The 23948-nt window shown below is 45.9% G+C and overlaps 1 protein-coding gene across 1 annotated transcript in view; it reads left to right on the top strand.

Moving 5' to 3' along the window:
• Positions 1 to 23948, top strand: part of SVOP (SV2 related protein) — a 137450-nt gene that overhangs the window by 17080 nt on the left and 96422 nt on the right. Inside the window, exon 2 of the mRNA XM_069759596.1 lies at positions 17110 to 17270. Within this exon, the coding sequence (XP_069615697.1) occupies positions 17110 to 17270 (161 nt within the window). The remainder of the gene's footprint in view (positions 1 to 17109; positions 17271 to 23948) is intronic.

Consider the following 23948-nt stretch of genomic DNA (forward strand, 5'->3'; position numbering starts at 1 on the left):
TTTAAGAAACTCAAGTCTGTGCAGAACCACTTGTGTCCAAACACCAAAAGCTCTTCTCACTTCTCTTCTTAGTCAAAATGTGTATGGCGTTTCTGTGGAGATTCTAATGTGAGGCCTTCATTGTTTTTAAATATGGTGAATGGTTAGAAGCATAATAAGAATGTGGGAGGCTTCTTTTGGGACAAACACAAAAAAAGACTACAGAATAATAAACTAAATAAGGAATTAAATAAATGGATAAGGATATATATTAAACTACCTCAATGTTTTAGTATGAAACAAAAAATATTTGTAACATTCACAATCTTTGGATTTTTAAGTAACACTAACGACTGTAATGTGCTGCTGCAGTGCAGTATAGTGCAACCTCCACCAGGGGGTGCTGGTTAATGAAAAGAGGTTGTACACACAGCGCAGCAATGCTGAACTACAACACAGGTGTCACAGGTAATGAAAGGGAAGTCACGCAAGCCAAGATCATACACAGAGAGATAAGTGCAGTACACAGGGGGGGTCAGAAGAATGGTCGGGGACAAACAAAAAGTCAGAGCCTACCGGGAACGTGGTAACCAAAACGTAAGCCGCAAGACGAAATCGGGATACAAGCCAGAGGTCAGAACAAGTCATAAACGGGTACAGGTAGTCAGAGGCAAAAAGGAACACTAGTACAAGTGAACAGGTCAGGTGCTCAAGCCATGCAACATGAACTATAGCTGACACTGGCCCACAGGCTGCAGAGGACTTAAATAGCTCAGTCAGCTTCAAAGTGAGGCAGAGAGGATTAACTCCCACATGACCAGTCCAGAAACAGGACAGCTGAACATAAACTCAGAACTGGTCATGGCAACGACTAGATGGTGGCCAGATTCTAACGCATCGGGTATTCTAGAATATGCATGTCCACGTAGTATATTGCCCAACCACGAAGTATATTGCCCAGCCACGTAGTATATTGCCCAGTGATGTAGTATATTGCCCAGCCACGTAGTATATTGCCCAGTCACGTAGCATATTGCCCAGTCACGTAGTATATTGCCCAGTGACATAGCATATTGCCCAGCCACGTAGTATATTGCCCAGCGACGTAGCATATTGCCCAGCCACGTAGTATATTGCCCAGCCACGTAGTATATTGCCCAGCCACGTAGTATATTGTCCAGCCACGTAGTATATTGCCCAGTGACATAGTATATTGCCCAGCCACGTAGTATATTGCCCAGCCACGTAGTATATTGCCCAGCGACGTAGTATATTGCCCAGTCACATAGTATATTGCCCAGTGACATAGTATATTGCCCAGTGACGTAGTATATTGCCCAGCCACGTAGTATATTGCCCAGCCACATAGTATATTGCCCAGCCACGTAGTATATTGTCCAGCCACGTAGTATATTGCCCAGTGACATAGTATATTGCCCAGCCACGTAGTATATTGCCCAGCCACGTAGTATATTGCCCAGCCACGTAGTATATTGCCCAGTGACATAGTATATTGCCCAGTGACGTAGTATATTGCCCAGCCACGTAGTATATTGCCCAGCCACGTAGTATATTGCACAGCGACGTAGTATACAGCACAGAGCCACGTAGTATACAACACAGACACATAGTATACTGCCCAGTCACGTAGTATATTGGCCAGTCACGTAGTATATTGCCTAGCTATGTAGTATATTGCCCAGCCACGTATGTAACAGGTTAAAAAAGAAAAAAGAAACATATACTCACCCTCCAAGGGCCCCTTGTAGTCCTGTCGCCTGTGTGCAGTGCACGCGGCAGCTTCCGGTCTCAGGGTTGGTATGAGCACAGGATCTGTGATGATGTTGCGGTCACATGACCGTGACGTCATGGAAGGTCCTTCTCGCATAGCATCTTTGGAACCAGAACCTGCTGCTTGCACTGCCGAGGACAGCACGCACGTTGGAGGGAATAACCTTTTTTTTTTATTATTATTATTATTTTTAACATTAGATCGTTTTACTATTGATGCTGCATGCGCAGCATCAATAGTAAAAAGTTGGTCACACAGGGTTAATAGCTGCGTAACCGGAGTGTGTTACACCGCGCTCCGGTAACGCTGGCATTAACCCTGTGTGAGGGCTGACTGGATGACTGGAGGGGAGTATGGAGCGGGCACTGACTGCAGGGAGGAAAGAACGGCCATATTGCCGCCAGACTGTGGCTGTCGCTGATTGGTCGTGGCAATGGTCGTGGGCGTTTTGCCACGACCAATCAGCGACTTAGATTCCATGACAGACAGAGGCCGCAACCAATGAATATCTGGGACAGACAGAAAGACGGAAGTGACCCTTAGACAATTATATAGTAGATAAGAAAGACAGGTAAAAATATGTGAAGTTCATGATATCATGACTGGCAATAATGTATGTGGAAAAGTCCTTGATGATTCGATAAATTACATTTGCAATTTATCTGAACACTCATCATAACAATCTAGAGTTAATTTCCACTAGAAAAACTGAAGCGGCAAACTTTGGGAAAAATAAAATTTGTGTCAGTCTCAAAACTTTTGGCCTTGACTATATAATATTTTTGTCCTCTTGCTTTTTTAAAGGGTGGTGAGTGAAGAAACATGGAAGACCATTTTTTACCTAGAAGTTGCACAAGGACTTTGTGTGTCTTTCTTAGGCCTCTGTACCGTGACGTGATTAATAGGTCTTTTGTTCACCTATGTAACTGTTGTTGAAACCACATCAAAAGCTGCTTCAAATACTCACTTCCTATTGCTTTCAATGCAAAGACAATTTTATAATGCACATGGTCCTGTTTTCAGTGTGGGAAAAGAAGCAATATGTATATTTTTTAAGTATTCTGCCTTCAATAATGCTTCATATTCGACTGCTGAGTCAAGTGAAGCAGAAAAAGTGACTTGGTTTTTTTTTACCTTTTTTTTACGTGGATGTTTCAGACATAAGTATGAAGGTCAGAAAACTTTGTTTGAACTTGCCCTAAGCTGTGTATTGACTTCAATAGGAAAAACATGCCTATAGTACATGGTGCTATTTTTGTCCATGAGTCAGTTTTTGAAGTGTTTGTTTGGAAAAAAGTACCGTATATACTCGAGTATAAGCCGAGATTTTCAGCCCAAATTTTTGGGCTGAAAGTGCCCCCCTCGGCTTATACTCGAGTCACGGTAGCGGTGGGGTCGGCAGGTGAGGGGGTGAGGGCGCTGAGGTATACTTACCTAGTCCCAGCGATCCTCGCGCTGTCCCTGCCGTCCCACGGGCTTCGGCGCTGCAGTTTCTTCCTCTCTTCAGCGGTCACGTGGGACCGCTCATTACAGAAATGAATAAGCGGCTCCACCTCCCATAGGGGCGGAGCCGCTTATTCATTTCTCTAATCAGCGGTGCCGGTGACCGCTGATAGAGAAAGAAGCTGCGGCACCGAAGACAGGAGGGGACAGCGCGAGGATCGCCAGGACTAGGTGAGTATGTTATATTCACCTGTCCTCGTTCCAGCCGCCGGGCGCCGATCCATCTTCCCGGCCGGCGCCTCCATCTTCCCGGCGTCTGCGCTCTCTGACTGATCAGGCAGAGGGCGCGATGACGCATATAGTGTGCGCGGCGCCCTCTGCCTGATCAGTCAGTGCGCAGAGACGCCGGGAAGATGGAGGCGCCGGAACGAGACGCCGGGAGCTGCAATCAAGGGAGGTGAGTATGTGTTTTTTTTTCTTTATTGCGGCAGCGGCGGCACAAATTTATGTGGAACATCTATGGGGCACAGTGAACGGTGCAGAGCACCGTATATGGCACAGCACAGCTATGGGGCACAATGAACGGTGCAGAGCACCGTATATGGCACAGCACAGCTATGGGGCACAGTGAACGGTGCAGAGCACCGTATATGGCACAGCACAGCTATGGGGCACAGTGAACGGTGCAGAGCACCGTATATGGCACAGCACAGCTATGGGGCACAGTGAACGGTGCAGAGCACCGTATATGGCACAGCACAGCTATGGGGCACAGTGAACGGTGCAGAGCACCGTATATGGCACAGCTATGGGGCACAGTGAACGGTGCAGAGCACCGTATATGGCACAGCACAGCTATGGGGCACAGTGAACGGTGCAGAGCACCGTATATGGCACAGCACAGCTATGGGGCACAGTGAACGGTGCAGAGCACCGTATATGGCACAGCACAGCTATGGGGCACAGTGAACGGTGCAGAGCACCGTATATGGCACAGCTATGGGGCACAGTGAACGGTGCAGAGCACCGTATATGGCACAGCACAGCTATGGGGCACAGTGAACGGTGCAGAGCACCGTATATGGCACAGCACAGCTATGGGGCACAGTGAACGGTGCAGAGCACCGTATATGGCACAGCACAGCTATGGGGCACAGTGAACGGTGCAGAGCACCGTATATGGCACAGCACAGCTATGGGGCACAGTGAACGGTGCAGAGCACCGTATATGGCACAGCACAGCTATGGGGCACAGTGAACGGTGCAGAGCACCGTATATGGCACAGCACAGCTATGTATGGGGCACAGTGAACGGTGCAGAGCACCGTATATGGCACAGCACAGCTATGGGGCACAGTGAACGGTGCAGAGCACCGTATATGGCACATCTATGGGGCACAATGAACGGTGCAGAGCACCGTATATGGCACAGCTAGGGGGCACAATGAACGGTGCAGAGCACTATATGGTTCACAGCTATGGGGAAATATGAACGGTGCAGAGCACTATATGGCACAGCTATGGGGAAATAATGATCTATTTTTATTTTTGAAATTCACCGGTAAATGCTGCATTTCCACCCTAGGCTTATACTCGAGTCAATAAGTTTTCCCAGTTTTTTGTGGCAAAATTAGGGGGGTCGGCTTATACTCGGGTCGGCTTATACTCGAGTATATACGGTAAGTGAAATCTGCAGACAGAATCAATTGAAGCAGAAAAATGCTCCATGCACTAAAGCTGCATAAAAAAAATCACCCTTAAAAATGGTTTTGATGCGGTTTTTAGATGTGTGAAGAACTTACTCTAAGATGCCAAAGCTCAGATGCAACTGCATCCTATGTTCCCTCTATAGCTATGTCTATTCCTTTTCCCCGTGTTTCAGTCTTTTGTTTGCTGCTGATTTTTCCTATCTACAAATGAAACAAAGCAAGTATGAAGTTCTCTGACTGCTGAACTAGTACCATACCAAAATCAGAATATTTCTGTAATGTTTGTAGAGAATGTCCTGAACATATTGGTTCACGGCCTTCACCATTTCACAAGCAGATCAGATATTATGCGCCAGCACATAAAGGCTGGTTAGATACTTTCCACTTCTGTGTGAATAGCCATTCAGCAACTATAGAAAGATGTAAGAATTGCTTCTACGTTTGAATGAACCGTGTCCTCATTTATTGTTTATACCGTATTGATCACTGTGCCTTCTTAAAGGTGAATAATGTTACTAATAATGAACCCTTTTTAGTTCAGTTCATTCCTTCGTAAGTACAATAGATTACAAATGCCATTTGAGGGATTTATAGAAATTAGTGCTGGTCTAATTACAAGTAGTGGAGTTGTCAAAAGCAAGTGAAGAGGTTCATTTACCAAAGAGTTTTTTTAAAAGAAGTGAAATCAAACTGGGACAGTTCTTAACTTTTGCTTTTCTCTAGTTTTAATTTCTCCTTTCATTACTGCTGTGCCTTCTATATTGAGTTGTATCTGCATCTTGTTTGTGGCATAAATCTGTATATACAGGTCCTTCTCAAAAAATTAGCATATAGTGTAAAATTTCATTATTTACCATAATGTAATGATTACAATTAAACTTTCATATATTATAGAATCATTATTCACCAACTGAAATTTGTCAGGTCTTTTATTGTTTTAATACTGATGATTTTGGCATACAACTCCTGATAACCCAAAAAACCTGTCTCAATAAATTAGCATATCAAGAAAAGGTTCTCTAAACGACCTTTTACCCTAATCTTCTGAATCAACTAATTAACTCTAAACACATGCAAAAGATACCTGAGGCTTTTATAAACTCCCTGCCTGGTTCATTACTCAAAACCCCCATCATGGGTAAGACTAGCGACCTGACAGATGTCAAGAAGGCCATCATTGACACCCTCAAGCAAGAGGGTAAGACCCAGAAAGAAATTTCTCAACAAATAGGCTGTTCCCAGAGTGCTGTATCAAGGCACCTCAATGGTAAGTCTGTTGGAAGGAAACAATGTGGCAGAAAACGCTGTACAACGAGAAGAGGAGACCGGACCCTGAGGAAGATTGTGGAGAAGGACCGATTCCAGACCTTGGGGAACCTGAGGAAGCAGTGGACTGAGTCTGGTGTGGAAACATCCATAGCCACCGTGCACAGGCGTGTGCAGGAAATGGGCTACAGGTGCCGCATTCCCCAGGTAAAGCCACTTTTGAACCATAAACAGCGGCAGAGGCGCCTGACCTGGGCTACAGAGAAGCAGCACTGGACTGTTGCTAAGTGGTCCCAAGTACTTTTTTCTGATGAAAGCAAATTTTGCATGTCATTCGGAAATCAAGGTGCCAGAGTCTGGAGGAAGACTGGGGAGAAGGAAATGCCAAAATGCCTGAAGTCCAGTGTCAAGTACCCACAGTCAGTGATGGTGTTGGTCCACTGTGTTTCATCAAAGGCAGGGTCAATGCAGCTAGCTATCAGGAGATTTTGGAGCACTTCATGCTTCCATCGGCTGAAATGCTTTATGGAGATGAAGATTTCATTTTTCAGCACGACCTGGCACCTGCTCACAGTGCCAAAACCACTGGTAAATGGTTTACTGACCATGGTATTACTGTGCTCAATTGGCCTGCCAACTCTCCTGACCTGAACCCCATAGAGAATCTGTGGGATATTGTGAAGAGAAAGTTGAGAGACGCAAGACCCAACACTCTGGATGAGCTTAAGGCCGCTATTGAAGCATCCTGGGCCTCCATAACATCTCAGCAGTGTCACAGGCTGATTGCCTCCATGCCACGCCGCATTGAAGCAGTCATTTCTGCCAAAGGATTCCCGACCAAGTATTGAGTGCATAACTGAACATTATTATTTGATGGTTTTTTTGTTTGTTATTAAAAAACACTTTTATTTGATTGGATGGGTGAAATATGCTAATTTATTGAGACAGGTTTTTTGGGTTATCAGGAGTTGTATGCCAAAATCATCAGTATTAAAACAATAAAAGACCTGACAAATTTCAGTTGGTGGATAATGAATCTATAATATATGAAAGTTTAATTGTAATCATTACATTATGGTAAATAATGAAATTTTACACTATATGCTAATTTTTTGAGAAGGACCTGTATGTGTGCCATTTATGCAAGCATTTTTATTAGTCCTAAGAACCAGATTTACTGGATTTCAAATCTACTATATAATTGTCTAAGGGTCACTTCCGTCTGTCCTTCGGTCTGTCACGGTTATTCATTCGCTGATTGGTCTCGCCAGCTGCCTGTCATGGCTGCCGCGACCAATCAGCGACGGGCACAGTCTGGAAGAAAATGGCCGCTCCTTACTCCCCGCAGTCAGTGCCTGTCGCCCGCATACTCCCCTCCGGTCACCGCTAACACAGGGTTAATGCCGGCGGTAACGGACCGCGTTATGCCGCGGGTAACGCACTCCGTTACCGCCGCTATTAACCCTGTGTGTCCCCAACTTTTTACTATTGACGCTGCCTATGCGGCATCAATAGTAAAAAATTTAATGTTAAAAATAATTTAAAAAAAATAAACCTGCTATACTCACCCTCCGTAGTCCGCTGAGCCGCTCCCGCCGGCCACCATCTTCCGCTGCAGTTTCCGGTGGCAAAGATGGTATGGCAGAAGGACCTGCCATGACGTCACGGTCATATGACCGGGACGTCATCACAGGCCCTGCGCGCCTGCGCTAGAAAGACCTGCCATGACGTCACGGTCATGTGACCGCGACGTCATCACAGGTCCTGCGCTCTGATACCAACCCTGGGACCGCAAGCTGCCGTGGACTACAAGGGGCCTTCAGAAAGGTGAGTATATGTTTATTTTTTATTTTTTCACCTGTGACAAACCTGGCTGGGCAATATACTATGTAGCTGGGCAATATACTAAGTGACTGGCCAATATACTACGTGGCTCTGTGCTGTATACTACATCGCTGTGCGATATACTACGTGACTGGGCAATATACTACGTAACTAGGCAATATACTACGTGGCTGCGCAATATACTACGTGACTGGGCAATATACTACGTGACTGGGCAATATATTATGTGGCTGGGCAATATACTACGTGACTGGGCAATATACTACGTGGCTGGGCAATATACTACGTGGCTGCGCAATATACTACGTGACTGGGCAATATACTACGTGGCTGGGCAATATACTACGTAACTGGGCAATATACTATGTAACTGGGCAATATACTATGTCACTGGGCAATATACTACGTTACTGGCCAATATACTACGTGGCTCTGTGCTGTATACTACGTCGCTGTGCAATATACAACATCGCTGTGCAATATACTACGTCACTGGGCAATATACTACGTAACTGGGCAATATACTATGTGGCTGGGCAATATACTATGTGACTGGGCAATATACTACGTAACTGGGCAATATACTACGTGGCTGTGCAATATCCTACGTGACTGGGCAATATACTACGTGGCTGGGCAATATACTACGTGGCTGGGCAATATACTACGTGGGCTGTGCAATATACTATGTCACTGGGCAATATACTACGTGGCTGGGCAATATACTGCGTGGCTGGCTAATATACTACGCCACTGGGCAATATACTACGTCACTGGGCAATGTACTACGTGTCTGGGCAATATACTACGTGGCTGGACAATATACTACGTGAGTGGGCAATATACTACGTAACTGGGCAATATACTACGTAACTGGGCAATTTACTATGTTACTGGCCACTATACTATGTGGCTCTGTGCTGTATACTACGTTGCTGGGCAATATACTAGGTCGCTGTGCGATATACTATGTCACTGGGCAATAAACTACGTGGCTGGGCAATATACTACGTGACTGGGCAATATACTACGTGACTGGGCAATATACTACGTAACTGGGCAATATACTACGTGGCTGCGCAATATACTACGTCACTAGGCAATATACTACGTAACTGGGCAATATACTACGTGGCTGGGCAATATACTACGTGACTGGGCAATATACTACGTAACTGGCCAATATACTACGTGGCTGCGCAATATACTACGTCACTGGGCAATATACTACGTGGCTGGGCAATATACTGCGTGGCTGGGTAATATACTACGCCACTGGGCAATATACTACGTCACTGGGCAATATACTACGTGTCTGGGCAATATACTACGTGGCTGGACAATATACTACGTGACTGGGCAATATACTACGTGACTGGGCAATGTACTACGTGGATGGGCAATATACTACGTGGTTGGGCAATATACTACGTGGCTGGGCAATATACTACGTGGCTGGGCAATATACTACGTGGGCTGTGCAATATACTATGTGGACATGCATTTTCTAGAATACCCGATGCGTTAGAATCGGGCCACCATCTAGTGGCTACATAATTAGGTATTCCCATCTCCACGATCCTATCCCAATAGATAGTAGATTATTATTAATAATAATAATAATAATAATATTAGCAAATACCTCCAATTAGAAATGTAGTATATTCTTTCACTAGTTCTCTTTCCTCATGTGCAGGCATTGCAGGACGTTAGGTATCCATGGTTACGACCATCAACTAGCTAACTAACTGTCACTATATCAGTGGTTGTAACCATGGATACCTAAGGTCCTGTAATACCTGCACGTAAGGAAAGAGATATAGTGAATTAAAAAAATTATATAGTTGGGGAGGGGGTGGGGAAAGTTTGGATTCAGGGGTTATTTGTTTTATATGTCTTTTCATTCAAAACCTAATAAACAAATTTGGAAAAAAAAAAAAATTATATATGGAGACACTGGGGTCAGCATGTTCTCTGGTCCGCTAGCCGAAACCACATGGACCAGGGATCATCCCACCAAATACCTGCTCTCCTTTTCCCATGGGCATATTACTACTCAAACAACACAGGTTGAGAGTAAAAGAGTGTGGCAATGCTTTATTGAACTGAACCACAAAAAGAGGCAAATAACACATAGAACAGCCCCAGAATATACGCAAGATGTTGCAAATTACGGAGTCTCAGTCTTCCGCTGACTCGCCAGAATAAAAGGAGCTGTTACTTCAGAGCTTCCAGGGCTGACTACCCCACCTATGGCACGCACACAGAGAGGAGGTAACGACAAGCTTAGGAAGATGACAGTCCATTGAGGTACATGGCCAGTTGACCGGAGGGTCACAATCTGGCTTCTCTGAACATATCCATGGAGCCAGGTGACTGGCTTCTCCCAACCCTGGCTTTCACAAAACATTCATGGGGGCTCAGGTGACCATTGGGTTTAAATCCCAACTACCCCAAATGTATCCATTCTTCAGAGATGGTCAGTGGAGCAGATCTGTATTCTTTCAGCCAGGACCATGGTCCCTTAAGCTGGCATCCTGTAGAATGACAAATCTGTGTCCCTCCTGATGTAGCCATGATGTCTTTGCTGCTGTCCTGTAGAGACTGAGTTTCTTTTTTTTTATATCTCTGGATGTATTTCTGTATATGGAGGTATCTATTCTTTTTATAGTTAACAAATGTCCTTCAAACTAGCATTCACAGGTAAAAGTGAAAAATGATGATGAGACCAACTCGCATTGTTTGATTATGTAATCTATTTCCATAGTTTTTCCTCCTGTGTTTTGCAAGTCAACAAACTAGCTGACCAGGACAATGTGTAATCAGCATATCAGCAAACTTAATTGTTCAATGACCCTGCATGACTGTTTTACAAAGATAGCAGAAAATAAGTTGCAGGATCTGATATCAGACGCAAACATTAGCCATTCAAAAATATCATTTTAACCTGCTAGAAGAGTCAACATTTCAGACTCTTGACCAACTGAATAAAAAACACATAAATTCAAAAGTCATTCCTCCTGGCTTGCTGAAAATACACGTCTGGTTAATTAAGATAAAATGCTGTGTAGTCACACTATACTACATTTCTAATTGGAGGTATTTGCTAATATTATTATTATTACACCTACTATACAGTATGTTTGCATGAGATCTTGGAGATGGGAATACCCCTTTAAAGTATACCCCCTTTATACACCAAAATGGTTATAGTACAGGAGTGTGCAGAATAATTGTTTTATCAATCTCTTTCATTAACAATTTTGCACTCAGGAGCAGCTGTGGTTTACAGTGTGGTATAATCATATTACATTCCATAGTGCCAGAGACAAAAAACTGAGACACGGAAGGGCCAATGTAATAATTTTTCTCTTACCCCTATGACGGCACCACGGAGAGTGGGATCCGCCCTCAGGGACAGGAAACTTACAGGTGAAAAAGGCGGTACCTCTCTCCCACATCAGTTCGATTTCCTGTCCCTGTCGGGGAACCTGCAGCATGATCGTCGTGGGATGCCGGGGGTTCATCGGTTCGATTACTGGCAGCGGGAGGCCCTGCTTCGGACACGGTGGATATTTCTCCCCGAATGCCACGATCCCAGGGTCGGCGGGCCTTGTGCGTGAGTCGGGGGAGAGGCAGTGAAGAATAGGACCCAGTCTGCCTCTCCCTATAAAAGGTAGAAAACCGGTAATAGGTGACGGCGGTCACCTGGTGTCTTACCGCCGGCTCACCTTGTGGGCGTCGCGGAGCTGACTCTTCGACACTCCCTCCGAGGGGCTGGGCACCGGTAAGATAGGGAGCATCTCGGGAGCCCCCTTCGGTGTGGTGATCTGGCAGGCGGTGGAATGGCGGCGCCTCTGACGCTCCCTCCAGGAAGCAGGGCGCCGGAGAAAATGAGCGTGAGCACGCGCATACTGGCCGCAAAGTATTCTGGTAATCCCAGAATACTCAGCGCAGGGGTCACTTCCGGGGCTTACGGATATAAGAGAAGAAGAAACCACATGGCCGGTGCTCAGAAAAATAGTCTCACCATGAGTGAGAAGGAGCAACCGGCAGACGAAGTTCTGCAGTCCCCTCCGAAAAAGCGCCAACCACAGCAACGTCAGCAGCAGCAGCACCATCACCAGCAGCGACGACAGCAGCATGTTACTCCTTCCCAGCATCGCAGCTCCGGATCTCAGCGTAGCAGAGGCTCGGGTGGATCTGGAAGACCAATAACAGTCAAGTCGAGGAAGCTACTCCTACACCAGAACCGGTATCCCCCTTAAATTAGGAGGGTAAGTGATCTTTGTGAATGTTCATTTTCTAAAAAGGCATGTACTACGGAGGACAGAGAATGAACTTCAATCCAATATTGCAGCCAGCATGTAGCCAGCGGGTAAGGAAAGGGTGAATCAAACTCCCGAAAACCCCGCCCCTATGGCTGAAGATTGTTCCCTCCAAATTCAGGTGATAGAGTCCCTTTAAATCACCAGGGGGGCATGAGATCTCGTACACTGATGGAAGTGACAAAATCCATTCTATTGTTAGCAGAGACCACTGTGGTCACTATCAGCCCTTCACATCAAAGGGTCGGAAAATCGAACTGCAGATTTTCTAAGCCGAACACAACTGAAACAGGGAGAGTGGGAATTGAATCAGGCAGTCTTCAACCCCATAGTATAATTTTGGGGTCTCCCAGAAATAGATTTACCGTATATACTCGAGTATAAGCTGAGATTTTCAGCCCATTTTTTTGGGCTGAAAGCCCCCCTCTCAGCTTATACTCGAGTCATGCCCGGGGGTCGGCAGGTGAGGGGGGCGGGGGCTGTCTAGTTATACTTACCTACTGCTAGCGCGGTCCCTGCGCGTCCCTGCTTCTTCCAGCGCTGCAGCTTCTTCCTGTACTGAGCGGTCACATGGTACCGCTCATTACAGTAATGAATATGCGGCTCCACCTGCTATAGAGGTGGAGCCACATATTCATTGCTGCAATGATCGGTAACTGTGACCGCTCAATACAGGAAGAAGATGCAGCGGTGGAAGAAGCAGGGACTGCGCCAGGAGCAGGTAAGTATACGGGGAGGGGAGCGCTGCACGATATTTACCAGCTCCTCGTTCCGGTGCGGCTCCATCTCCAGCGTCCTCTGGCTGTGACGCTCAGGTCAGAGGGCGCGGTGACATAGTCAGTGCGCGCCCTCTGCTGAGCATCAGTGCTGGAGACGGAGCCGCACGAGGAGCAGGTAAATATTGAAAGCGCTGGCGTCCTGAGCGAAGAGAGGGGAGTATGTGATTTTTTTTTATTGCAGCAGCTGCAGCATTATATATGGCACAGATTTATATGGAGCATCTATGGAGCCATAATGAACGGTGCAGAGCATTATATATGGGGCACAGCTTTATATGGAGCATCTATGGAGCCATAATGAACGGTGCAGAGCATTATATATGGGGCACAGCTTTATATGGAGCATCTATGGGGCCATAATGAACGGTGCAGAGCATTATATGTGGGGCACAGCTTTACATGGAACATCTATGGGGCCATAATGAACGGTGCAGAGCATTATATGTGGCACAGCTTTATATGGAGCATCTATGGGGCAATAATGAACGGTATGGAGCATTATATGTGGTACAGCTTTATATGGAGCATCTTATGGGGCAATAATGAACGGTGCAGAGCATTATATGTGGCACAGCTTTATATGGAGCATCTTATGGGGCAATAATGAACGGTATGGAGCATCTATTTTTATTTTTGAAATTCACCGGTAGCTGCTGCATTTCCTACCCAAGGCTTATACTTGAGTCTATAAGTTTTCCCAGTTTTTTGTGGCAAAATTAGGGGGGTCGGCTTATACTCTGGTCGGCTTATACTCGAGTATATACGGTATTTGCAAACAACCAAAACCGAAAGACTAGGGCCTTTTGTTCAATCGACCCGTGCAGGAACCCGGTGACCCTAGATGTCTTTTCAATTCCCTGGAATTTTCGTCTAGCCTATGTTTTTCCCCCAGTTGCGCTAATTCCTTTAGTGTTGAGGAAGATCAGGGAGGACGGAGTGAGAGTCATCATGATAGCTCCCTTTTGGCCAAAGAGAGCATGGTTCCTTCGGTTAAGGATAATGTCTTTAACAGACCCATGGGTCCTTCCAGAGATACAGAACCTGCTGTATCAGGGGCCGGTAAATCACCCGCAAGTAAAGAACTTGCATATGACGGCCTGGAATTTGAAAGGAAGCTTCTAATCAAGAGAGGGTTCTCTTCAAACCTAGTTTCCACTCTTCTCTTAAATAGAAAGCCAGTGACTACTAGGGCGTATGGGAAGGTTTGGCGGAGATTTTTATCAGTATCAGGTGCCAGTTTATCTGAGGAAATCCCAATTCAGAAGGTACTAGATTTTCTTCAGAAGGGGCTAGAAAAAGGCTTAGCAACAAGTACACATAAAGTCCAGGTAGCAGCGCTGGGGGCCCTTTACAACTACGACTTGGCGGGGAACCGCTGGATAAAGAGGTTCATTAAGGCCTCGACCAGATCTAGACCAGTGGTACACCATACTACACCTCCCTGGGATCTAAATTTAGTTCTCTCTGCACCAACTAAAGCACCTTTTGAGCCACTGTCCCAAGCCTCTTTAAAACTAATATCTCTCAAAATCACCCTTCTTGTGGCACTAACGTCAGCACGGAGGATTAGTGACATGCAGGCCCTATCAGCATACCCACCTCTGACACGCATACTAGATGACAGAATAATCCTTAAAACCGATCCATCCTAACTTCCTAAAGTGGCATCACGTTTCCATAGATCTCAGGAAATCTCTTTACCCTCTTTCTGTCCAAATCCCAGAAATAGGAAAGAGGAGCATCTACATACACTAGACGTTAAAAGATGTTTAGTCCAATATCTAGCGGCCACAAGGGACTATAGGAAGGATAGGTCTCTGTGTGTTTTCAGGGTCCAAATAAAGGGCATAAAGCATCAAAGGAGACAATTGCAAGATGGATAAGGGACGCCATCATCCTCTCATATTCGTCAAGTAATGAAGCCATTCCAGAGCAAGTCAGACCTCATTCAACCAGATCGGTGGCGACCTCCTGGGCAGAGAGAGCAGGAGCATCAATTGAGCAGATATGTAGGGCGGCCACTTGGTCATCTCCTTTCACATTTTTTAAACACTACCAACTAGACCTGACTCCCTCTTCAGACCTCACCTTTGGCAGAAGGGTTCTAGAGGCAGTGGTCCCTCCCTAATGTACATCTATGAAATTCTCTCCGTGGTGCCGTCATGGGGGTAAGAGAATATCGTAGTTACTTACCGATAACGGTATTTCTCTGATCCCATGACGGCACCCGTACATTCCCTCCCTTCACGTGTGAGTGTGAACACTAGATTTAGTCTTAATACTTAGTCACGCGGTGCCTCTAATAAGTTAAAATTAAAATTTTGTTTGATAACATTTAAGTTACAGCTGAAGTTCTGTTAAGGCTCTGTAAACCTACTGATGTGGGAGAGAGGTATCGCCTTTTTCACCTGTAGGTTTCCTGTCCCTGAGGGCGGATCCCTCTCTCCATGGTGCCGTTATGGGATCAGAGAAATACCGTTATTGGTAAGTAACAACGATATTCTGAACAACTGGAGGTTCTTCTTCCTCCACTTATGAGACACTTATTACTCATGTACACATATGACAACTTATTCTGAAAAGTTACTATAAATGAAAGGAAAATATTTAGAATTTAGAATTTTTCTATCTACTGGCTAATACGGTACCAAGATCTTTCCTGTATAAATGAAAGGTACATTTTAAGGATTTGGATTTTTTTTAATGTAAATTGAACAAAAAGTTATCTGAAGCTTTCTAAAATCTTTTTCATTACAATTTCTAACCATTAACTAGATATACTATATACACACTTGCTAAGTCTCAATGTCTGTGAGGTTCACAGAAAAAGTAGGACTGAAGTTGGCAAAATAAGAATTGGCAAAAAGTGTAATGTGTATGGAGGCCTCCTGACTCTCCTTCAACAGATAATGTTGGGAAAGAGATCCTACATTTTGAATTTCAATGGCCAATACTTTTGTTTGCTTCTAAGATTGCTACCAGAGGGGTCTGGCAGTGGCTCACTTATAAAGAACAAAGGAATTCTAAAAGTACCTTCACACATAACGATTTTGTTAACGATATCGTTGCTTTTTGTGACGTAGCAACGATATCGTTAACAAAATCGTTAAGCGTGACAGCGACCAACGATCAGGCCCCTGCTGGGAGATCGTTGGTCGCTGGGTATGATCAGGACCTTTTTTTGGTCGCTGATCACCCGCTGTCATCGCTGAATCGGCGTGTGTGAAGGTCGCGCTTAGTAACCCGATATTTACCCTGGTTACCATTGAAAAAGTTTAAAAAAAAAAAACACAACATACTCACATTCTGATGTCTGTCACGTCCCCCGGCGTCATGTTGTCACCGCTGTGCTCTGCTTTACGGCCGGCCGGCGCTGACACAGTCAGTGCGGGAAGGTGACGGCGGGGGACGTGACAGACACCGGAATGTGAGTATGTTGTGTTTTTTTTTTTTTACATTTACAATGGTAACCAGGGTAAACATCGGGTTACTAAGCGCGGCCCTGCGCTTAGTAACCCGATGTTTACCCTGGTTACCCGGGGACTTCGGCATCGTTGGTCGCTGGAGAGCTGTCTGTGTTACAGCTCTCCAGCAACCACACAACGACTTACCAACGATCACGGGCAGGTCGTATCGCTGGTCGTGATCATTGGTAAGTCGTTTAGTGTAACGGTACCTTTAGCTGGGTGTTCCTGTGTATGGAAGGAGTCAGGAGAGATAGCTGTTGTTTAGCCAATGACTATCAAACCTGTAGGGGGCCCAGTAGAAGAAGTCTCAAATAACCACTTCAGAATACAATCATGAGTTACTTTGAAAATTCGATTTCTAAACCAGACAACCTTTTTAAGAATAATTCTGAAAAACTCTCAAACAATGTATCATCCAAATTCGTAATAGATGACTCACAACCATAAAAATAAAAGTTGGACCTCGAGTTTCAGTAAATTTACTAAAGATTCTCTTTACAGTGTTGTCAAATTCCGTCGAACTGGAGAAAGTGCCAGATCAGAAGAGGACAACATCTCTGGGGAGCATGAAATTCAAATTGGACCAGTCCGCACAGATTTGGAAGCAGTGGAGCTAGAAGATGGAACCACGGTGCCAAAGGAATTTGCCAACCCTACTGATGGTAGGGACTCTACTTTGCCACTAAGATGTTTTGTATGTAACCAGTAGTAATTAAATGTGTCTATGTTCCAAGATTACAGTCTTCGTCATGCACTCTAAACGTATCCATGACCTACAGAAAGGGATTTCGACTGGATTCCCTCTTATTATATAAATCAATCTAAACACAATAAATAAAACTTCAATCATAATCCTGCATTTTAGCAGCACCAACATCAATCTCCTTAAGGAACAATCACCCCACAAAGCATTTTCTGTAGCTGCAGATAATCCTCACACAGCTGAGGAGTATTTCTGGGATACTTTGTATTTACACCCCTGACAAAGGGGGGGGGGGGGGTGTCATTTACTATTTTTTTTTATTTTGATCACTGAGATAGATTATATCTCAGTGATCAAAATGCACTTTGGAACGAATCTGCCGGCCGGCAGATTCGGCGGGCGCACTGCGCATGCGCCCGCCATTTTGCAAGATGGCGGCGCCCAGGGAGAAGACGGCCGGACGGACACCGGGACGCCGGGTAAGTATAAGGGGGGAGATTAGGGCACGGGGGGGGCATCGGAGCACTGGGGGGGGCATCGGAGCACGGGGCGGTGGGATCGGAGCACGGGGGGGCGGGATCGGAGCACGGGGGGGCAGCCACACTCCGCCCACGCACTTCCGCCCGCTTCCCCGCACTTCCTGCTGCAGCGGTTCTGCACCACAAACCGTAGTAAAACCCGCAGATATTTTTTTCATCTGCGGGTTTTACTGCGGGTTTGACCTCACAATGGAGGTCAATGGGTGCAGAACCGCTGCGGCTCCGAAAAAAGAAGTGACATGGTACTTCTTTTTTCCCGCAGCTATTCAGCGCGGCTTTTTTTTTGATTTTCCGCATTGTGGGCACAGCAGTTCCTGTTTTCCATAGGGTACAATGTAATGTACCCTGCATGGAAAACAGCTGCGGACCCGCAGCGGGAAAATCGCGGCAATTCCGCATGAAAAAAAGGATCGTGTGAACATGGCCTTAGACTATTTTATGTACACCTTAGTCTTTTTTTTTACTCAAATAGCTTTTTATTAAGAATAACATTGTAATTTTACATATTACAGTTTTGTTTTCAATACAATATTTTGCCAGTATCAAAAACCCAATATTCCCAACTTATCCCTCCCCACCCCAATAAGACAGCTCACCTCTTTTAATAAAACTTCAACCAATGATACTTAATGGATTTTATCCCAATTAGGACCGCATACACCATGTTTTGTTCTCACCGAGTCAGGCCCTCAACTCTCCTATCCCCTATACCTAACCTCTATCCCATTTCAAGCCACGCAGACCACAGTTTGTTGAACATTTCTATTTTCCCTCTTTTCATATAAATCCCTTTTTCCAATGTCAGACCCTGCTTCACATATTTAAGGAATTCTCCTCTTGTGGGCGATTCATCCTTTATCCAGTTTCGTGCTATTACCTTTCGGGCCATATACAACAATCTGGCAATTGCTATTTTCAGGGTGTTATCAACTCCAATCTCGTCTACATAACGGTTGTGAATTCTGTTTTTGGGTTCCCTCCAGTGGATGTAGGTGGGAATGCAGTTGTCTCTGAGTTGCAGTCCTGGCCAGGTGTATCTGCTGATTGCAGTTCTGACTGGGATATTTAGGTGTGCAGGATTCATTAGTCCTTGCCAGTTGTCCATGGTTCTGGGAGGTTTTGGACCTTTGTCTGGTTCCTCCTGCCTTGCTGCCAATTCAGCAAAGATAAGTGTCTGGTTTTTGTTTCTGTGGCACACATGCTGTGTGCTTAATAATTCTGTGCTATTCATTTGTTTTCTCTTGTCCAGCTTAGATTGTGTCAGTGTTTTCTCAGTCTTCTTGGATTCTCTGGAGTTGCAGATATACGCTCCACATCGTTAGTTAGATGGTGGAATTTTTGTATTTTCTGCTGTGGATATTTTTGGCAGGGTTTTAATACTGACCGCTTAGTATTCTGTCCTATCCTTTCCTATTTTAGCTAGAGTGGCCTCTTTTGCTAAATCCTGTTTCCTGCCTGCGTGTGTCTTTTCCTCTACTACTCACAGTCAATAGTTGTGGGGGGCTGCCTATCCTTTGGGGTTCTGCTCTGGGGCAAGGTAGATTTCCTATTTCCATCTATAGGGGTATTTAGTCCTCCGGCTGTGTTGAGGTGTCTAGGATTTGTTAGGCACACCCCATGGCTACTTCTAGTTGCGGTGTTAAGTTCAGGATTTGCGGTCAGTACAGATTCCACCAACTCAGAGAAAGTTCCATGCGGCTCCAAGGTCACCGGATCATAACAGTACAACTGGCCAATAATGAGTTAAATGCATCTCAGAAGAAGGGAAGAAAGGTGTTGAGCCATTTTTTTTTCTGTACTCTGCTTTCTCTTCTCTTCCCTCTTTTTCTCTGGGTGGCTGAGGAGTCTTGTGCTAGCATGGATATTCAGGAATTAGCTTCTCGTGTGGACCAGCTTGCTGCTAGGGTACAGGGTATTTCTGATTATATTGTTCAGACTCCTGTTTTAGAGCCGAAGATTCCTACTCCTGATTTGTTTTTTGGTGACAGGTCCAAATTTTTGAGTTTTAAAAACAACTGTAAACTGTTTTTTGCTCTGAGACCTCGATCCTCTGGTGATTCCATTCAGCGGGTTAAAATCATCATCTCCCTGCTGCGTGGCGATCCACAGGATTGGGCATTTTCCCTGGAATCTGGGAATCCAGCTTTGCTTAATGTAGACTCCTTTTTTCAGGCTTTTGGATTATTATATGATGAACTTAATTCTCTGGATCAAGCGGAGAAGACCTTGTTGGCCCTGTCTCAGGGTCAAGAGGTGGCAGAATTGTATTGTCAGAAATTTAGAAAATGGTCTGTGTTGACTAAATGGAATGATGATGCTTTGGCGGCAATTTTCAGAAAGGGTCTTTCTGAATCCGCTAAAGATGTTATGGTGGGGTTTCCCACGCCTTTCGGTCTGAGTGATTCTATGTCTCTGGCCATTCAGATTGACCGGCGCTTGCGGGAGCGCAAAACTTTGCGCGCTGTGGCGTTGTCCTCAGAGCAAATTCCTGAGCCAATGCAGTGTGATAGGATTCTGTCTAGAATGGAACGACAAGGTTTCAGACGTCAGAATAGGTTGTGTTATTATTGTGGCGATGCTTCTCATGTCATTTCTGTCTGCCCAAAGCGGACAAAGAGGATCGCCAGTTCATTTACCATCAGTACTGTACAACCTAAATTTCTGTTATCTGTGTCCTTGATCTGCTCATTGTCATCATTTTCTGTCATGGCGTTTGTGGATTCAGGTCCCGCCTTGAACTTAATGGACTTTGAGTTTGCCAGGCGTTGTGGTTTTTCCTTGCAGCCTTTGCAGAACCCTATTCCTTTAAGGGGCATTGATGCCACACCTTTGGCTAAAAATAAGCCCCAGTTTTGGACACAGGTGACCATGCGCATGGCGCCAGCCCATCAGGAAGATTGTCGATTTCTGGTGTTGCATAATTTGCATGATGCTATCGTGCTGGGTTTTCCGTGGTTGCAGGTACATAATCCTGTGCTGGACTGGAAGTCTATGTCTGTGACTAGTTGGGGTTGTCAGGGGATTCATAATGATGTTCCTTTGATGTCAATCTCCTCTTCTTCCTCTTCTGAAATTCCTAAGTTTTTGTCTGATTTTCAGGATGTATTCGATGAGCCCAAGTCCAGTTTCCTTCCACCGCACAGGGACTGTGATTGTGCTATTGACTTGATTCCAGGCTGTAAGTTTCCTAAAGGCCGACTTTTCAACCTGTCTGTGCCTGAACATACCGCCATGCGGAATTATATTAAGGAGTCTTTGGCAAAAGGGCATATTCGGCCATCTTCTTCACCGTTGGGAGCGGGATTTTTTTTTGTTGCTAAGAAGGACGGCTTTTTGAGATCCTGTATTATCGCCTCTTGAATAAGATCACGGTCAAGTTTCAATACCCTTTACCTTTGCTTTCTAATTTGTTTGCTAGGATTAAGGGGGCTAGTTGGTTTACTAAGATTGACCTTCGGGGGGGGGGGGGGGGCATATAATCTTGTTCGTATTAAGCAGGGTGATGAATGGAAAACTGCGTTTAATACGCCCGAAGGTCATTTTGAATATCTTGTGATGCCATTCGGGCTCACTAATGCTCCATCTGTTTTTCAGTCCTTCATGCATGATATCTTCCGGACTTATCTTGATAAATTCTTGATTGTATATTTGGACAATATTTTGATTTTTTCCGATGATTGGGAGTCTCATGTGCAACAGGTCAGGATGGTGTTTCAGATCCTTCGTGACAATGCTTTGTTTGTGAAGGGGTCTAAGTGTCTCTTTGGGGTGCAGAAGGTTTCTTTTTTGGGCTTCATTTTTTCTCCCTCATCTATGGAGATGGATCCGGCTAAGGTTCAGGCCATTCATGATTGGATTCAACCCACATCCATGAAGAGCCTTCAGAAATTTTTGGGTTTTGCTAATTTTTATCACCGTTTCATTGCTAATTTCTCTAGCGTGGTTAAACCCTTGACCGATTTGACGAAGAAAGGCGCTGATGTGGCGAATTGGTCCTATGTGGCTGTCTCTGCCTTTCAGGAGCTTAAACACCGATTTACTTCTGCTCCGGTGTTGCGCCAACCGAATGTTTCTCTTCCATTTCGGGTTGAGATTGACGCTTCTGAGATTGGTGCAGGGGCCGTTTTGTCTCAGAGGGATCCTGTTGGTTCCTTAATGAAACCGTGTGCCTTCTTTTCTCGTAAGTTTTCGCCTGCTGAACGCAATTATGATGTCGGCAATCGGGAGTTGTTGGCTATGAAGTGGGCGTTTTGAGGAGTGGCGACATTGGCTTGAGGGAGCTAAGCACCGTATTGTGGTCTTGACCGATCATAAGAATCTGATTCACCTCGAGTCTGCCAAATGGTTGAATCCTAGACAGGCTCGATGGTCCTTGTTTTTTTCCCATTTTGATTTCGTAGTTTCGTATCTTCCGGGTTCTAAGAATATTAAGGCTGATGCCCTCTCTAGGAGTTTTTTGCCTGATTCTCCTGAGGTCCTTGAACCGGTCGGCATTCTGAAAGAAGGGGTGGTTCTTTCTGCCATTTCCCCTGATTTACGACGGGTTCTTCAGGAATTTCAGGCTGACAGACCTGACCTCTGTCCAGTGGGGAAACTGTTCCTGACAGATGGACTAGTAGAGTGATTTCTGAGGTTCACTGTTGTTACGAACGCTGCGCATACTTACCCGGCTTCTCCCGTCCCTCGGCGCACTCGCGATCCTGTCCAGCGCCGCTCTGCTTCCTCCTTCGCCGGCTCACGGCGTCCGGTCCCTCTGCGCATGCGCGGTCGCGTCTCCTCCATCGCAGAGCCTTCTGGGAGGTCGCGACCCGGTGGCTCCGCCCCAACATGGCGGCGCCCATCGGGTATTTCTTCCCGGCGTCTCCCTAGGTAAGGCGCCTTTGCTTTGTAGGTGCACTGTCTGCCGTCAGTGTCCCTATGCCCTAGGCTCCCCTGCACCAGTGTCTTCTCTCAGCCCAGTCTTTACTTTGTCTTAGTGTCCTGCCAGCCCGTGTTCCTGCTGTGTCTTGCCTGTCCGTGTTCCTGCTGTGTCCTGCCTGTCCGTCTTCCTGCTGTGTCCTGCCTGTCCGTGTTCCTGCTGTATCCTGCCAGTCCGTGTTCCTGCTGTATCCTGCCAGTCCGTGTTCCTGCTGTATCCTGCCGGTCCGTGTTCCTGCTGTATCCTGCCAGTCCGTGTTCCTGCTGTATCCTGCCAGTCCGTGTTCCTGCTGTATCCTGCTACTCCGTGTTCCTGCTGTGTTCTGCCAGCCCGTGTTCCTGCTGTGTCCTGCCTGTTCGTGTTCCTGCTGAGTCCTTCCGGTCCGTGTTCCTGCTGAGTCCTGCCAGTCTATGTTCCTGCTGTGTTCTGCTGTTCCGTGTTCCAGTCATTTTCAGTTAAGTCTTGTTTTCCTATTATTCCCTGCCATCCTTATAGCCTGTGGTTTCCTTCTTTATCTTGGGTCGCCCCTTTGGCTCTAGCTGTTGTGTCTCCATTCCCCCGAGGTCCTGCTCCTAACACTCCCTGTATAGGGGGTGATTCCATCTGGTCCGCTCGACCCCGGGGGCTCTAGAGTCACGACCCAGAGGGTCCACTCTCGGATTTCTGCCTGAGTACTTACAGTAAGCAAAGGCCATGGACCCCGCTGGGGCCTCTGCTGCGCAGAAAGAGCTACTCTTTTTGCGAGAGAATCAGTCCCGCATCATGTTTTTTATGAAAGCTATGGATACTCGTTTGTCCACGCTCCAGTCCTCCGATCCTGGCAACGCCGCTCTACTCGTTGGCTTACAGCAAGAGTTAGCTCAGCAGCGTGACACCCAGGCCCATATACTTAGTTATATGTCTTCTATTGACGATCGGCTGCTTTCCATCCAGACAGCCGCTTCTACGTCTGCTCCTGCGTCCCACCCTCCACCCCGCTTGGCTAAACTGCCTCAGTACAATGGGGATCCTAAGTCCTGCCGAGGATTTCTAAACCAATGCCGTCTTCACTTTGAGCTTCTGCCTCAGCATTACCCGACGGATCGGTCCAAAGTTGCGTTTTTGATTTCCCATCTGGAGGGAGATGCCTTGGCATGGGTTAATCCACTCTGGGAGCGAGACGATCCCCTAGTCTCCCGGT

The sequence above is a fragment of the Ranitomeya imitator genome, chromosome 1, assembly GCF_032444005.1.
Source record: "Ranitomeya imitator isolate aRanImi1 chromosome 1, aRanImi1.pri, whole genome shotgun sequence".
In the NCBI taxonomy this organism is placed as follows: Eukaryota; Metazoa; Chordata; class Amphibia; order Anura; family Dendrobatidae; genus Ranitomeya; species Ranitomeya imitator.